Source organism: Zalophus californianus, chromosome 13 (assembly GCF_009762305.2).
Source record: "Zalophus californianus isolate mZalCal1 chromosome 13, mZalCal1.pri.v2, whole genome shotgun sequence".
NCBI classification, from domain to species: Eukaryota; Metazoa; Chordata; class Mammalia; order Carnivora; family Otariidae; genus Zalophus; species Zalophus californianus.
The window spans coordinates 94,803,667-94,820,940 of NC_045607.1; the positions used below are offsets into that span (position 1 = coordinate 94,803,667).

The following is a 17,274-nucleotide window of genomic DNA, read 5'->3' on the forward strand; positions in this document are numbered from 1 at the left end:
TTTACAGATCTATCCGTTTTAGAGAGTGAGAGAGTTCGCGAGCATGCGCGCGGGAGCTGGGGGATGGGGAGAGGGAGAAAAGTAGGCTCCCGACCCAGCGCAGAGCCGGAGGGGAGCTCAATCCCACACGGACATCGTGAGCTCGGCGGAAATCAAGAGCTGGGTGTTCAACCGACTGAGCCACCCAGGCGCCCCAAAAGTGTAACGTTTATTTTTAAATGTTATTCTTTTAAATTTCACATTTATAATACGGTAAACGTCGACACATACAACCCACATTAGCAAAGCTTTCTGAGGCCCTCAATCATTTTTAGGGTATGAAGTGGTCTTGAGACAGAGTTTGGGAGCCGCTGATCCAACTGAACGGTGACTGCAGCTCTGCACGGCGGCGTCGCTGGTGCAGGGAGGGGGGGCTCGCCACTGACCCCGAGCCTCGCGCTCAAGGCTCCGGGAAACCCACTCGTCCGGAGCCACGCTTCCAGGTGTAAAGTGCGGAGGACGATGCTTGCACTTCACGGGGCTGCTGGGGTGGTTCTGCGCCAGGTAACGAGCGCAGGGTGATGTCAATAACCCCGTGTCAGATGAGTCACATCTCACTTTACAGAAAAGGAAGCCGGGGCTCAGGGACGCCAAGGGCCTTGCGGGGCTTCCACGACTGAGCGGTCCGACATTCACGGACCCCCCCCCCCCGTGGACCACCGTTACCCCCGGCCTGCCTGGATACCCCTTCCCCAACTTGCGGGCTCGCCCGGCCGCCCCCTTCCCCTCTCCGGGTCCGCCGGATCTCTATTCCCCGCCAGGCCCGGGCTGGGCGCCTAGCAGCCGCCGGCTCCTCCCGCTTGCCTCACTTCCGGCGCCCGGGCCGGAAACCTCCCTTCCGGTTCTCAAATCCGCGCTCCGGAAGTGAGTCACCGTGCCAGCACCCAAGATGGCCACCTGCCCATCCGCCGCAGCGGTCAATGGAGGAGAAGCGGGCGCAAACCCGGAAGTTGCCCGGTTCAGCCATGGCAGCCACCGGGGGCGTGGCTTCCGGCGGCCGGAGCCTGGGAGTCGGGGCGGCAGGGTGGAGTGGAGGCCGTGGCTGACAGGCGCTCCTCCCCCGACGGCGGCGGCTGGTGCCCCGGCGGACCGGCGGCCCTCAGCTCGCGGCCGCGAGAGGCGCCAGGGCCGCACCGGGGGATGGACGAGGGGAAGATGGACGAGAATGAATGGGGGTACCACGGCGAAGGCAACAAGAGCCTGGTGGTGGCCCACGCGCAGGTGAGCGGCGGAAGGTTGGCGCGGTCCGGGGCCCTCACCCTGCCCCCAGGGAGTTCCGCGATTCCCCCAGCGACACTCCCTCCCACAGTCGGTTCCCCGACCCGCTGGCACCCCTTGCCCCGCCCCGGGTAGTTCCGAGTACCCCCAACAACACTCTCCCGCCCCGAGGGTCGGTTCCACGTCCCCCCAGTGCCACCCCTCCCCCCAGGTCGGTGCTTCCCCTCGCCTAGCGTCACCCCTTCCCCCAGGTCAGGGCCTTGTCCCCCCAGCACCCCCACCCCGCCCCGGCCGCACGCGGTGCCATCTCCGACTGCCCAGCCGCGGTGGGGCGGAGGCTGCGCCGAGAGGCAGCCCCGGGGGTAGCCGCAGCCTGCATGGGGGTGCGCCCAGCTCTAGAGGAAGCAGCGAAGTGCCCGGGATGCTGTTATCTCCTGGCGGGCGGGCGGGCGGGCGTCGAGGGAGTGTATCCTCCGAGACGCACGAATTGCTGTGCTCCTGCAGCTGCTGTTAATAATGGAGTCTTGCCCAGGGGTTCATCAAAATCTTTTAGAATTTAAAGGGTTTCTCTTTCTTAATTCAGTGAGGGGCCGGAGTTTCAGAAAGTGCAATAAGGACACGCAAGGGAGTGAATCCGGGAAGAGAAGCTTGTGGATTTGTGTGAAGCCCCAAACCTCTGACGTTTTGCTGATACAACCACGCTGGAATGTGGTGGGCAGGGGAGGAGCCCTAGGTGTCACCAAGGGGTTAAGAGCTGGGGAGTTGGAGTCACACAGCTGGGCGCCATCCCAGTTCTGCCACTGCCTGGCCCACGCGCGCAGCTTCTGCATTTGCAGAATGGAACTAGGAACAGAATCCCTATTGTGGACTTGCTAGGAGGATGAGGTGAGCAGGCGCTGGGCAAGTGAACACTGTCATCCTCTTTGGACTCCGGTGAGCGCCCTGACCTGGTCCAACAGCCCCTACCGGGTGGTGCCCTGCTCTGTGGTTTCTGTGCTGGCTGTAGGGGAGGCTGCAGTTGCCCAGGTGGCCCCTGTGATCTGCCTTTGCATTTTGTTACCCATTTGCACAATCAGGAAGCTGAACTGAGATGGCAGGCTTCGGTCAAGATCTTTAGATGAACAACGGGCAAGGCTTAACCTAAAGCCGTTCTTTGGGCCGTCTGCTGGGCCCCCATGGTGTTTGAGGGTGGGGCGGAGCACGGGATATTCCAGCCTTGGTCCCTTTGGTTGTTGGGTTATTGTGGTGACCCCTGAACCCTTTCACAGAAGAAATGCTCATGTTCCAGTTTCTTAGTATGATGGGTGGTGTATCTTAATGTCACGTAAGGCTGTGCTCATTCCTGCGTGGTTATTGTTAGCTCCTTGTTGCAAGTAGTCCTGTGGAGAAACGTTCCCACCAAGTGAAGTTTCTGACCATGTCTGTTGAAGGTGGAGAGGCCTTTGTGCTTCGCCTGGGCCTTGAGGCATGGGAAGGAGGGTAGAGCCCAGGAGACAGCGTTTCAGGGCCCTGCTGTGCCTGAGGACAGGGTGCATGTGCAGGGGAGAGTGAGCAAGGGCTCCTGCTCCCCAGACTCACCTCATTCAGTCCAGGGGAGAGGGCAGCTTTGCTGGGGTTCTTGCAGGTTGGGAGACTGTCACTTTCCCACTCAACTTTCAGAACTGAGCGTCCTTAAAAAGTGCCAAGGCCATCTTCTCTCCTCTCCAGCATGAGCACGTGGGTGCTGGCATGCCAGTCCTGAGGCCCAGGGTCTGCACTGAAGGAACGTGGGGTAACAGACTGCCATCTGGGCTGGCAGGTTGGGAGGCTTTGAGGAGTGCAGGACTTGTAGACTGTGGGGCCTGGATGTGGAGGAGCTGAGTGTGGGCTTGGGAGGGCTGGGCCGTGTGAGACCCGAGGGTAGGCCAGTTCCTGACAGGGTGCCATCTGCTTCCGGTGGCTCTTCCATGCCACGGTGGCCCTGGGCCTGGCGCTGACCCTTTGTGCTGCTCTGAGGTTGTGGCCTGCCCAGCACCGTAGCCGGTGGGACTCCAGGCACCCACCCCATGGAGGGGTCCTGGGCAAGGGCATCTCCCCGGTGGGCATGCACTGTCCAGTCCTGCTGTAGCCCAAGGATGTTGTAGCTCTTCTAGCAGCCAGTCACACTTGCGCTCACGCTGAGCTGTGGTCAAGCTGTGGCTGCCCTCAGTGTGCTGCCGCGTGGGTTCTCTCTCTCTGCTTCTCCATCTGCACTCACCCTCAACTTCTCGTCTCAGTGTCTTTGACTCTGCCCTGTCCTGGGAAGGTCGCGAGTCTGGCTTGTCAGTCCATCTCTGAAGTGTCCCCAGTGGTGGGAGCAAGCTGCCCTCCGTCCAGCTCCCCTCACCCGGGGGTTGTCACACTCAGCTCCAGGGATGCTTTCCTCCCTGTCGATAGGTAAACACGAAACATCTGCCAACAAGGATCTTTTGCAGAAGCATGAGGGAAGCAGCTAGTTTCTGCCCTCTCAGGTTTTACAGCCTGTCTAAGATTCTGAGGGGTTGTCGGATCCTTCACCTCTGTGATTGTTTGGATGCCCTGGGTGTTTGTCTGGGTCCTGAAGATAAGAGGTTCAAGCAGTCACGGGCCGTCGAACTCCTTGTCTTGGGTTCAAGATTCTGGGTCATAGATCATACGTAATGGAGATGTTGCAAACAGATGAGGGTTGTTCTGTTCTAGGCTTTTTTAAAATTTTCTGCTGAATCTAGTTCAGAGAATCTTAGCTTTTTGTTGCTTCTAGTATTATCTTTCTTCTTCTTCTTCTTTTTTTTTTTTTTAAGTAGCTCATTCTCTATTTGGAATTTTCAACCTGCTTGTCCAGGTTGATACAGCTGATGTGACTTCTTTCTCGGGGAGGCCTCACCAGAGAGCTCTGCCCGTGGCCCTGCCTGTCATTGTTCCCGGGATCACCTGTAGTCACATGTTAGGATTTGTTATTTCCAGCCCTGACCTTGGTGAGCTGAGCTCTGCCTCCCTGGTGTGCGGGCTCTGCCCGTCTGGGCCTGGTCTCCTGCCGTGGCTTGGTGGCTTCCCCGCCCGCCGTGCACTGCTTCCTCAGTCCGGATGGCAGTTGCCCTGTTGACCAGGAAGGTCTGCGAGGTTTCTGTGTCTCCTGCAGAAGGACCAGACTGCAGCACGGGCTCCCCCACCTCGCTGTGTGTGTGTGCTTCTCCAGGACACCCACACTGTGTGTTCCGTGCAGTTGGGGTTTGTCTTTCAGATCCTTCCACTTCTCTTCTGGCTGTCGGATTTTCCATCCCTTCAGGGACCCCCCCCCCCCAAGTGCCCCTTCTGCCCCAGCCCCCAGGTGTCCGGCCCCCAGATGTCGGCTGGGCTTACACCTCCACTGTCCTGCCCCGCCGCTGCCTCCCTGCTCAAATCCGTGACCGTGTCAGTCCTGTGGCAGCTGTGGGTGCAGACCCGGCAGCCGGAGCCTGGGAAGGAAAATATCCTGCCCGCTGCAGGCCCTTGCTATCCCCACGCGCCCCTCCTGTTTGGCCTCCCTGCGGCACCCTGACTGCCCTCTGACACGGCTCGCCGCCGTCTGCCCTGTGTGGGGCTGTGAGCCCAGCAGCTGTCCCGGCCCTCGTCCCCTCACCACGCTGTGGGCTGGGGTTCTGTCACTGGTGTTCCGACGGACTAGGCTGTGGCTAGGCCTCACGAGCAGCAGGGCCAGGCACCGGGGGCAGCGCCCTGAGGGGTAAGTCTTTCTGTTGTGTTTCTCTTCCTTTCCCTTGGAAGTCGCCTGGTCCCCACTGCCTTGCGGTCTTCGCAGCGTGTCCTGGGCCCGCTGGTGGCCGCGGGCCACAGGGCGGCCCTGGAGCCTTGGTTCCACCCTCCCTCGGGCTTCTCGCGGACAGCCCTCTCTCAGTATGTTGTTTTTTGTGGTCTTTCATTCTTATTTGCTCCTAATTACTGCCCAGAAAATAGAGAATATTGGAGGGAAGGAAGTGAAAAGCACCTAATATTTTCCCACTACGAAAATAATTTTTGTCATTAACTTTGGTGTACTTGCTTCCATTTTATGCTTTTATTGGGTACTTGGGAATCCTACCTGTCTGTTTTTGTTTTCCGCTTTTTCATCCAACCTCACAGCATCAGTGTGTAGAAAATCCTTTGCCCTCGTGCTCACGGCTGCAGAGCCCCTGGGCAGCCGGGGTCCCCGCTCCACGAGGTCAGATATCTGTGTGGCTGTGCCGTTAGGGCCGGCTATGCAGAGGTGGGTTCTCAGTGGGTCATAGGCACGTCTCCCAGGCCGCTTGGCACACGACGCCCCCCGCCCCCCCCCCCCACCTGGGACCTTTGGAGCAGCGAATACTTTTGTTCCTTTTATAAGTGACAAGTTGTGTCCTTCACTGTGGGCTCTGAGATGGTTAAATGTGCGTGTGTGTCATGCCTCCATTCATTGACTTTTTCAGCTTGTGAAAATCCTAGATTCTCTCTCAGTGTCCTCAAGGGTGTGAAGTGTGGGGCCTTGCCTCAGTCGCCTGCAGAGTTGCCCTGCGTCAGGTTGCAGGGCCTCCCCAAGCCTGGCCCTTTCTCTCCACTTTCCCGGCATCTTGTGCTGGACGGACTTTAAGAAGTTGTCCCATTTATTGCTCCCTGGAGACACTGTCACCTGTGTTGAGTCCTTTCAGACTATTTCATACAAACCAGGTGTGCACATACTTTAAAACTTTTTATTTTCTTATTTATCTAGTTGAGAGAGAATGAGAGAGAGAGCATGAGAGGGGGTAGGGTTAGAGGGAGAAGCAGACTCCCCGCCGAGCAGGGAGCCCGATGTGGGGCTCGATCCTGGGGGCTCCAGGATCATGACCTGAGCCGAAGGCAGTTGCTTAACCAATTGAGCCACCCAGGTGCCCTATTTTACAAACTTTTAAAAAATGAAGTGTAACAAACCTACAGAAACGTGCCTGGATCGTAAGTGTGTATGTAGCTGATTATCACAGAGCGCGTGGACCTGTAATCCTGTGACCAGCCTCTTCTAGAACATTCCTCAGGGACAGTCCCACCCACCTGTGGGGTAGTCGCCAGGTCTTGCTCTTACTGGCTTTTGAACGTGACATGAATGGAGTTGTACCCATACACATGTGCACGAGTGTGTTTAAAGCCCCGTTTGTGCCCATCCTCACTCACCAGTGGGTGACGACTGCACCCCTGCATCTGTGAACGTCGGTCTTAGTTTCCAGCGCTCCGCAGTGTGGACAGCGTCGTGCTGTGTTTAGCCACGGCACTGTTGTTGGCCCCTTGCGTTGTTTCCTTTTTACTTGGAATTATGAACCACACTCCTTTACTTGGAATTATGAACCACACTCCTAGCTGCAATCTCCCGTGCACTGTAGTTATTTCTGTAAGATTGATTCCTGGGAATGAGCTGGCTGGGCCAGAGGTGTCTGGTTTTCCTGGTCGCCCCAGGGCCCAGGCCTGGTCCCCCTCCCCACAGCCACCCCCTTGTCCCCAGGCTTGGGGCAGGCACTGACTGGACTTTGTTTTATTTCCCGATAGCGTTGTGTGGTGCTGCGTTTCCTGAAGTTCCCTCCAAGCAGGAAGAAGGTAAGATTGGTGGGTTTGCCACCCCGTCATTAAAACAATTATTTGAGAAAAGTTTGTTTTTTCCCTAATGCACAAGTATTAGTGCTAATTGTAGAAATTTAAATGTGACCCAGCACTGGGCACAGAAAGTGGGGTGTCCGTAGTTCCTGCGGGGCCAGCGTTCTGACCTGCCTGAGTCACTTCGGGTCCACTGGGAAGGTCTAGGGTGCTGAGCCAGGAGCAGGCAGAGAGCCCTGCTTGTGGCCTGGACACCCAGGGCCAGGGCTCAGCTTTGCCACACTGCTGGCTCACTTTCCGCATCCGTGGGGCCATAGCTCTGCCGGTGGGTTGGGTGCTCTGGCCGACGGTGGTACAAGTCACAGCAGGCCATGCAGGTGGAGCTCGGGGTTTCTGTTCACTGAGTCACCCAAGCAGAGCACCGTGGACATGCTCGGCGAGCTGCCCCCCATTAGCGGTGTCTGTCTCCTTCCAGGTGGGAAGCGGCTGTGGTGTTCATCTGGGGGTGATTAAAAAGAGCAGGCAGGGGCCACAGGTCCCGCCCTATGGTAGGTGGGGTGAGGGGTGGGTGGAAGTTGGGTCCTCCACCGGGTGTGGGAGACAGGAGTCAGTGCTCATCTGGGTTGAGAGACCTCGCCAGGGGGCAGGTGAGGTGGACGGCTGTGGAAAAGAAGGGCCTCGCAGAAGGAGACGAGGGGACCGAAGTAGAAAGCTGGGGGGCCTGGGGACAGTGTGGTCAGTGTGGAAGAAGGTGGCCCCGGGCGGGAGGCCGTTTCCTGCCTCAGCTGCCGCGAGAGGCGTTCAGGGTGTTGTGTTCCTGTGAGATCAAGTGGATCCGAGTGGAAGCTAGATCCTTCTCCGGGCAGCTTGTACCATCCATTCCTCTGAGCAGTCTGCAGCGCCTGGGAAAGGTCACGTTCTCTGGATGTGAGGCAGCGTCTTCCTAGGCAACAGTTTGTCTTTATTTTACGAACAAAATGGCTTGACACCGGTCGTGGAGAGGAGTTGCATGGGGTAGTTCTGTTGACAAGAGGAGCTTTTTGTCAGGAGCTCTGTAGCCACGGCTGTAGGTGCCCCTGGGAGCGCGCTATGGGTGTTATCTCGGGCTTTGCTCCCACGCAGGCTGGGGTCTGCGTGTCGTATGGGGCGTGGGTGGTAGCTCAGTCTGGGGTCCTCCGAGAGCTCATGGCCTGCTCGCCCCCGAGGGCCCTGCCGTCCATCCTCGGACTTGCTACCCTGGGCCAGAGTGAGGGACTCAGGGCTGATTTCCTTCCTCCCCCTAATCCCACAGCCTGTGGGTTAAGAGCCTCTAACTGGGGAGGAAATATTCTCCATTTGGATGCTGAGGACCCAAATCCAAATACCTGCTGATTTTTGGCTGGGAGGGATTTTCAAAGTGGCATCGGTTAGGGGGGTGTCCTGGGTGGGAGGAGGGCGGGGCCTGTGGGGCTGCGGGAGGGGAGCTCCGGTGGGTCTGGTGGTCTCCATGGGTGAGGCTCCCTTCCCCCGAGGCCTGGGTGCCCGGTGGGTGTGCGGCCGCGACATGGCAGCCCCACTCCCCTGGTCATTGAGGCCTCCCTGTGCTTCTCTTTTACAGACCTCAGAAGAAATATTTCAGCACCTACAGAACATAGTGGACTTCAGCAAAAATGTCATGAAAGAGTTTTTGGGGGAGAACTCTGTCCATTGTGGGGTGAGTGACTTTGATTTGCACAGTCTGAATTCACAGGCACATTCCTTGTCAGTCTTACTAGCTTCCGGACTACAGTTTGGACCTTTGTGCTTTCTGACGACCCTTGTGTTCCAAGTGCTTCTCTCCTGGGGCTGTGCGGGAGGCACGGAGCAGGTAGTCCGGTTCCTGTTTTCTAGCCGAGAAACATGAGGCTCAGAGAGACCACGTGAGATCTGCCTCTGCCAGGACCCCTGGCCCCCAGCACCCTGTCGTCACTGGGGGGCTCCAGCTTGGTGAGGCTCTCAGGGCAGATCCGAACGGCATCACTGAGCCCTCTGCTGCTAGGGGTTCACTGGGGCTGCGGACCCTCTTCCAGGGTGGGCCCACCGTGGAGCTGGCAGGGTGGTGCTGGCCAGGAGCCCACCTCCCGACGTGGGCTCACCACCGGGCTCCGAGTGTCTGTACGACCTGGCCCTGGCTGCCCCGGCTCGTGGTCTGAGATGACCTGTCCTGGGGTCATGTCTGTCCTTTCCATGGCATCCTGCTGGCCTCGTAGATCAGCCCTGGGCAGTGTGGGGCTACACAGGGGCGAGAGTGCCCAGGGCTGTCCTGGTGAGGTCCCCAGCTGTCCTGGTGAGTTGTGAAGGCCAGAAACCCATGGCTATGGGAGCTCCCATGTGGGAGCCCCACGTCTCTGACCAGCCTGGATGGTGTCTGAGTGAATGCAGCCGTGCTGAATGCCAGCTTTCTCCTTGAGGAGAGGGCATTTCTCTGCTCGCAGCACTTGGGGGATGCTCTAGACCTTTCTCCCAGGAGGGGTCTATAGGGCGATGGGGGAGCTCAGGGTCCCAGCCAACAGTGGTCTGGCAGGTAGGAACAGCATCAGGATGTACCTCCAAGGCCCAGGGTGCACTCTGGCTCCAGGTTGGGTTCTGTTTGTCCACAGTGGATGGGGCTCTGGGCAAATGAGGTGAGCTCACAAGGTCACATCGTGGGAATATCCACGCCTTGACACATGTTCTCTGCATGAAGACCCTGCCAAAGTGAAGCGCAACCTGCTTTTTCTTCCTTTTGGACGCATGGTTGAAATGCAGGAACATCACCTCTCCGGCCTGCACAAGGCCACGTTCAGGCAAAACCAGCATGTGTAAACAGTGACTGCTGACGCCAGTCGGGGTGGGGGGTGGAGTCCTGGCGAGAGCCTTTCCCTCGCAGTGTCCTGGGACAAGACACGGACAGGCCCGCGCAGGAGTGTGAGGCCCGGAGTGACAGGCACACCCATCATGCCGGGTTTGGGGACTAGTCTGGGCCTGTCTCCGGGGGAGCTGGAGCTTAGGAAACGTGGAAGAGGCTGTTTCCCTGGTGCCTTCAGGTCTTGCATCTTCAGTACTTCGGGCGGTTGAGACACTGATGGAATTTTAGAAGTGTTGCCTTGCTTTTGTGGACCCAGTCCTCCCGAGGTGAATGCCACTGGGGCAGCCTTGACTTCACGTTTGAACTTGATGTGATAAGTGAGGGGATGCTGTTCTCCGGGGGAAGCTTCTGGAAAACTGTGGACATGCTGCTCACCTCCCAGCACCCCCAGGCTGGTGGCTCTTTGTCCTTCTCTGCGGCCATCCTGCATCCCTTCGAGGGCAGGTGCGCGTCAGCAGGGCACCTGGTGTGGCTACGCCGTCCATGTTACACTTCCGGGAGAGGAATTCTGTGGTCTTAACTGTAGTTCTTCCGAAGTTAACACTTTGTGCAGGTAGGTGCTCGCCGCCTGCCCTGCTGACTACCACTGTCCGTCCATCTGTCAGGCAGGATGGCGTGGTTCACGCTGGTTCAGGAGTCTGAATCGGGTTGGTTAAATGTAGCCAAGTGTTAAGGATGCCTAAAATAGAACTCATCATAAAATTGGGAATTTAAGGTTTAAGGAAATGTAGTTCTACTTTTTACCTTGGTGACCGACTTAGGCAAGGGGGCTGGTGGACGCTGTGCTGAGAGCAGCTGAGTCGCCTGTGGCTCCGGACGGATCCCACTTGCTGCTCCCCGTGCTCCTGTCATGGCGGGATTTCTTCTCGTACCGGGTGAGCCCGGCCCTGTTGGCCTCAGATGGGGTGGGAGCCGGGATGCGGGCGCAGTGACCGACTGGGTGGCACACCTTTCACCGCGGAAGCCAGCGCTCTGAGGACGACCTGTTGCTTCACGCACAGAAACCTTCGCGTCGGTTTGATCTGGTTGCGTCCTCAAAACGACAGAGCAGCTTTTATTTCTAAACCCACATACAAGTAATTTTTTAATATGGTAAGATACACATAATATGAACCTTGCCATTTTCACCATTTTTGAGTGTGCAGTTGTGTTGCATTAAGCACATTCACACTCATGTGGTGCACTGAGTATTTCATACTTGTTCTTACAGGAAGTGGTTCAACTGCCTTTAGATTTCGTGAAACAGCTTTGTTTAAAGATACAGTCCGAAAGACCAGGTAAGAGTTCCAGCTTGCAAATTTTGTTGGTGATTTAAATATTCCATTTGGAAAACGTTTGACACACCGCTCGTGTTAGGTCGATGTAGTTTTCAGCAGTTCTGCTGCCAGAAACTCTTCTCAGCTAGAATGTGCTCGGAGCGCGTGGACGCGATTCTGGGCGTCAGATACTCCCCTTGCTGCACAGAGCATCTGAGCCCGAAGGGGAGCTGGAGTAGTGCAGACTTAGGGCAGGCAAGGCGGCTGCGGGAGTCCAGGAGACTGGGGCGGCCCAGGCGCCCTGAGGACCTTCTCCCAGGAGCGGGAATCCACCTGGCTGCTCAGCCTCCTGCAGGCAGCGGGACAGATGTGACCGCTTTTCCCCCGCCGCCTCCGGGCCTTTCTGCAGTGCTCGTGGCACATGAGAGCTTTTCCTTTCAGTCCGAGACCGGATGTGACGTCCACGGTGTGGGGGGTGGCCGGTGTCCAGTCCTTTTGTGATTAGGAAATAGAAAGCAAGCAGGGCAGTTGTGCCCCAGAGCCTCTGGTTTGGGGTGCTGTGCAGAGCAGGGCTCTGGTGCGGGAAGGAGGCCACAGATGCGTCCCAGCCAGGACTGGGTCTTGGCTGTTCCTCGCCAGACGAGGGCAGACTGATGCTTGTTCTAGGGGCTCTGCATCGTCATTTGGTTTTATAATTATCAACTGAACGTATCAAACGTGGCAGTCATAAGAACTGTCCCTTGTTGTAATAATGCCTTTTAATTGGCCTCCTTACACGAATGGAGGAAGGCTGATTCCCCTGGGGGCCCAGAGGCTGCGTCTTGTGCGGCTCTCCTGGGCCCGACATCTGGTTCCAAGAAGCAGCGGTGTTGGAGGGCTCTGAAGGAACCGGTTGTGGATGGGAGGTGAGGCTGTTGCCTCCTTCCTCTCTCAGCTCCTGGGCTAAGGGAATCGCAGAGGTGGGGGTGATCCCCAAGACCACCCCCACTTCTGGCAACGCTCACACAGTTGGGGGTCCCCACACTGACCTCAGGTCTGATGACTTGCTAGAAGGACCTGAACTCCCAGTTATCCTCATGGCTAAGGTTTCTCGCACTGAGGGATGCAGATGACACCCAGACCAGGGGAGAGGCTCTGGGGCACATCTGAGAGACACCTGCATGAGCTCCCGGGCGGCTTCTCCACTGGACTTGTGCACACACTGCTTGCTTCTCCCAGCAACAAGGTGTGACCACACGGAGGAGGAGTGCCAGCCAGGGTTGGGGCTGGGGCACACAGACACAGCTGGCCGCCCCTCTGGAGGCGGAGCTGGTTCTGCAGGGCCCAGACCTCCGCCGTGAATCACAGTGTTACACTCGTGTGACCAGATCCCCCAGATAAACACGGACGCTCCTTAGGCAGGACCTCCCGAGGCTTGGAGGCCTCCCAGGAGCCCGAGGCCACAGCCTCTCTTGGGCAGGGCTGAGCCTTCCCCCACAGGAGTCCGCCATGTTGCCATTGGTCCTCTTGTCTGTCCTGTGCTGATTCTCAGGTCTTTTCTTGGCTCTGTCTTTCAGAATCTCGCTGTGACAAGGACCTGGACACTTTTAGTGGCTATGCCCTGTGCCTTCCCAATTTAGCCAGACTTCAGACCTACCGTTTTGCAGAGCACCGGCCGATTCTGTGTGTAGAGATCAAGGTGAACTTGTGTCAAGGGAAAGATGGTGTGGGGGGAGGGGAACAAGGGTCCAGACTGTAAATTGTCAGTCTTCTACCTGGAGCGCACTTTGCAGCAGAAGCTCCTGGGGTTCCCCACGCTGGGTCTCATGGCCCCTCCCAGCCCCCAACTCCCATAGATTTGGCTTGCTTCCTGTTCCTTCATGTCTGTCACCTGCACCTTGCTGCTCTGGTTCCTCCCACTGGCCAGACCCTCAGATTTAGGCCTGTTCCTGGTGCTATGACATGGAGCCAGCAGATGGCCACTGGCAGAAGGAAGTGTGTTGGGTTCTGTCTTCCCTGTTTTCTTGGGAGGGTGCTGCTTGCCAGGCCCCCTTCTCACCCCCTTCCAAGCCATGCCCCTTGGCTGCTTGGTGACACTACACCCCACTCCAGGAGCTCAGTTCCGTTGGTGCCCGTCTGATGGGTGGCTCTCCGTTCCTTTGCTTCCTACTCAGCAGAGACCTCCCCAGAGGCTCAGAAGCCTGTGTGACTTTTGGAGCCCTGGTTTGTCCCCCTGGTGGAGGAGGGCCAGGGCCTGGCTTCAGCTCTGCTACCCGCTGAGCCCTCTCCCCCTCGAGATGCCTCCCAGATGTCCCAGGCCATTGTTTGTCTCCTTCCTCCAAACCTCTACGGCAGTGATTTCTGGGTCACTCCTGTGACCCTGAGCACTCACACCCCCGGGTGCTCTGTGTGGACTGATGTCCTGCTTGCCTGACCACCCGGTGGATATTCTGGGTCTCAGATGACAGGCAGCATGGTCTTCAGAGCCTCAATACTGTGGTTTTAAAAGGCAGCAGATGGGGGCACCTGGGCGGCTCAGTTGGTTAAGTGTCCAGCTCTTGATTTCAGCTCAGGTCATGATCTCGGGGTCGTGAAATTGAGCCCTTTGTCAGGCACTGTGCTGGGTATAAGAGCTGCTTAAGATTCTCCCTCTCTGCCCCTCTGTCCCCTGCTCATGCATGCACGTGCTCTCTCTTTTTCTCGAATGAATGAATGAATGAATGAATGAATGAAAGAGAAAGGAAGAAGGAAAGCGGGAAGGAAAGAAAGAAGGAAGGAAGGAGAAAAGGAAAGAAAAAAAAAGAAAGGTAGCAGGTGTTCTGTGAGCCTAACAGCTATTAGATGGGCCTTCCTGGTCACTCCGTGTCTGAGGAAACGAGGGTTCTGCTTCTTAGAGCTGGGAGCTGGGGCAGACCCGCACTTCTAGAGGCTTTCCTGTCACATCGTGTCACAGAAGAAACACGAAGCTGCTCAGTGTTGGGCTTTGTCTAGTCTGTGATGGAGGCACGTCTGGCTCCCCCCAGGGAGAGTTCTGTTGCGGCAAGGTTGGGATGGGATGTGGTGCGGGAGGGGTCTGTTCCCGCCGGGGCTGCAGATCAGAGCAACCCTTGGGGACTTCAAGTCTCCTGATTCTCCTGCGTATCACGCTGTTAGCTCGTCTCCTGGAAGGTATGGGACTGGTCCCTAAACATTTTTTTCTTCCTTCCTTGTTTATTTTGCAGCCCAAATGCGGGTTTATTCCTTTCTCCGGCGATGTGACACACGAGGTGAAGCGCAGGGTGTGTCGCTACTGCATGCACCAGCAGCTCAAGGTGAGGCGGCGGCGGTGTAGGTGCTCCTTACTGGTGTCTTCTTCCATAAGTAGTTCACGTTCACCAGTTGAGCTAGAGTTCGCCTATCTTCAGTTCACCCGTTTAAAGTGTGTAAGTCAGTGGATTTTAGTGAATCTGCATGATGGTGCTACCGCCATCACTCCAGTTCCAGAATCATTTCGTCACCTCACCGAGAATCCTGACCCCATCAGCAGTCGCTGCCCAGCCCCCCATTCGGCCAGCCCCCAGCAGCCACCTGCCCCTGTGGATTTGCCTCTTCTGGCCATTTCCTGTAAATGGAATCCTGGATCCCGTGGGCTCTTTGTGACTGGCTTCTTCCCTGAGCATCCCCCTGTAGTGTGGTTGAATGCCCTGGCGTTGAATGGGAGCGTCTGGTCGGTCATTTGTCTCTCGATGGACGTGTGGGTGGTCTTTCACATGTGGCCGATGTGAGTAGTGCTGCTGCGAACGAGCGTGTACCCGTGCTTGTTCGACTTGCTGCTTTCCGTTCTCCGGGCTGAGTCCTGGGAGCGCAAGTGCCGGGTCCTAGAGAAGTCATGTTTGATTTTCTGAGCGAATGCCAAGCTACGTCCACGGCTCCTGCACCATTTTGTACTCCCACCAGCAACGTACGAGGGTCTAATCTGCCCACACCCTGCCGGCACTTGCTCTCGTCCCTGTTTGTGATTGTGGCCCTCGGGGGCATGAAGCGGTGGCTCGCTGTGGGTTTCATCTGCGTGTCCCTAACGGTTCGTGATGGTGCAGGTCTTGTCATGGCCTGTCAGCCATTTGTATGTTTTCTTTTGAGCTATATTGGTTCAAGTCCTTTGCCCATTTTTGAATCGGGTTATTTTGTTGTTGTTGTTGAGTTAGGGGTTCTGTATATATTCTGGCTATTAATCCTTTATCAGATATGTGACCAGCAAATACCTTCTCCCATTCTGTCAGTTATCTTTTCACTCTGTCGTTAGTGTCCTCTGATGTACAAATGTTCTTAATTTTACTAAAGGTTAGTTTGTCTGTTTTTTCTCTTGTTGACTGTGCTTTTGGTGTCATAGCTAAGAAATCACTGCCTAATGCAAGGTCATGCAGGTTTTCCCCTATGGTTTTGATCCATTTTATGTTAATTTTTGAATTTTTTTTTAAAGATTTATTTATATATTTAAGAAAGTGCGAGAGAAAGTGAGCGAGGTGAGGAGCAGAGGGAGAAGCAGGCTCCCTGTGTGACACGGGGCTCCATCCCAGGACCCTGGGATCACGACCTGAGCCGAAGGCAGACACTTAACGACTGAGCCACCCAGGCGCCCTATTTTATGTTAATTTTTGTAAAGGGAGGTAGGGGCCCAATTTTTTTTGCGTTTAATTTCAGTTTCCCGGCGCCATTTGTTGAAGGGACTGTCCTTTCTCCATTGAATGGTCTTGGCTCCCTTACCGAAGATCTTTTGGCTATAAATGTGGTTTCTATCTGGGCTCTCTGTTCTGTTCCATTGGCCTGTATGTCTGTCCTTATGCCAGTATGGCCCTTTTTTTGATTCTGTAGCTTTGCAGTCAGTTTTGAAGTCAGGAAGTTTGAGTCCTCCAGCTTTGTTCTTCTTTTTCAAGATTGTTTTGGCTTTTTTTGAGACTCCTTATAGTTACATATGAATCTGAGGACTGGATTTTTCATTTCTGCAAAAAAAGATTATTGGGACTCTGAAAGAAATTGCAGGAACGTGTAGATCACGTTGGTAGTACTGCCATCTTAACAGTATTAACACTTATAATCCATGAACACAGGCCGTCTTTCTACTTACTTAGGACTTTTAAAATTTCTTTCAGCAACATTTTATAGCTTTCAGGGTACAAGTCTTCCCCCCCCGACTCCAGGGTGCAAGTCTTTTACCACTTTGGTTAAATTTATTTCTAGATAATTCTTTCAGGATATTATAAATATGATTATAAACGGAATTACTTTAATTTTCTTCTTAGACTGTTTATTGCTGGTGAATAGAAACACTCATTTTTTTTTTTTAAGGATTTTATCCATTTATTTGAGAGAGAGAGGGGGGGAGAGAACGAGCTGGTGGGGGAGGGGCAGCATGAGAGTGAGAAGCAGACTCCCTGCTGAGCTCAGTCCCAGGACCTTCAGATCACGACCTGAGCCAAAGGCAGACGCTTAACCAACTGAACCACCCAGGTGCCCCAAAACACAACTAATTTTTGTATGTTGATCTTGTACCCTGCAGCTTTGCTGAGTGGCTTTCTTGTAGATTCTTTGGAATTTTCTACATACAGGATCATGCCATCTGTGAATAGAGTTTTCTTTCTTTTCCAATTTAGATGTCTTTAGCTTCTCAGTTTCCTCAAAGAAACCAGCTGGGAGTTTTGATAGGATCCACTGAATTGCCGATCAATTTGGGAGGTATCGCCACTGTAACAGTAGTCATATTCTGTGAACACAGGATGTTTTTCCATTTATTTAGGATTTTAATTTCATTCAGTGATATTTTACGGTTTTCAGTGTGTAAGTCTTATACTTCTTTTGTTACATTTATCCCTAAGTGTTTTATTATTTTGGATGCTGTTGTAAGTGGTATTTTTTTCATTTTCAGGTTGTTTATTGCATAGAAATAGAATTGATTTTTAAAATATGTATTTTTAATTGTGGTGAAATACACATACCATAAAACTTACCATCTTAACCATTAAGTTATTACATTGTTGTGCAACCATCACCACCATCCATCTGCAGAACTTTTCATCATCCCAAACTGAAACCCTGTCCCCATTAAACAACTCCACACTTCCTTTCCTCAGCCCCCGGCGCCACCATAGTTTCTGCCTCTGTGAATTTCACTACTGTAGCTACTTCACATAAATGGAATTATACAGGATTTGTCCTTTTGTGACTGACTCGTTTCATTTATGTTCTCAAGGTTCATCCATGTTGTGAAATATGTCGGAATTTCTTTCCTTTTTAAGACAATAATAGGGGGCGCCTGGGTGGCTCAGATGGTTAAGCATCTGCTTTCGGCTCAGGTTATGATCCCAGGGTCCT

The 17,274-nt window shown here is 54.9% G+C and overlaps 1 protein-coding gene across 2 annotated transcripts in view; it reads left to right on the forward strand.

Moving 5' to 3' along the window:
• Positions 1-1,037: 1,037 nt before the first annotated feature.
• Positions 1,038-17,274, forward strand: part of IPPK (inositol-pentakisphosphate 2-kinase) — a 46,031-nt gene continuing 29,794 nt past the window's right edge. For both annotated transcript variants that reach the window (XM_027614366.1, XM_027614367.2), the window contains exons 1-6: positions 1,038-1,260; positions 6,781-6,828; positions 8,423-8,518; positions 10,902-10,968; positions 12,504-12,625; positions 14,148-14,237. In XM_027614366.1, coding sequence (XP_027470167.1) covers positions 1,180-1,260; positions 6,781-6,828; positions 8,423-8,518; positions 10,902-10,968; positions 12,504-12,625; positions 14,148-14,237 — 504 coding nt within the window. In that variant the 5' untranslated portion in view covers positions 1,038-1,179. The remainder of the gene's footprint in view (positions 1,261-6,780; positions 6,829-8,422; positions 8,519-10,901; positions 10,969-12,503; positions 12,626-14,147; positions 14,238-17,274) is intronic.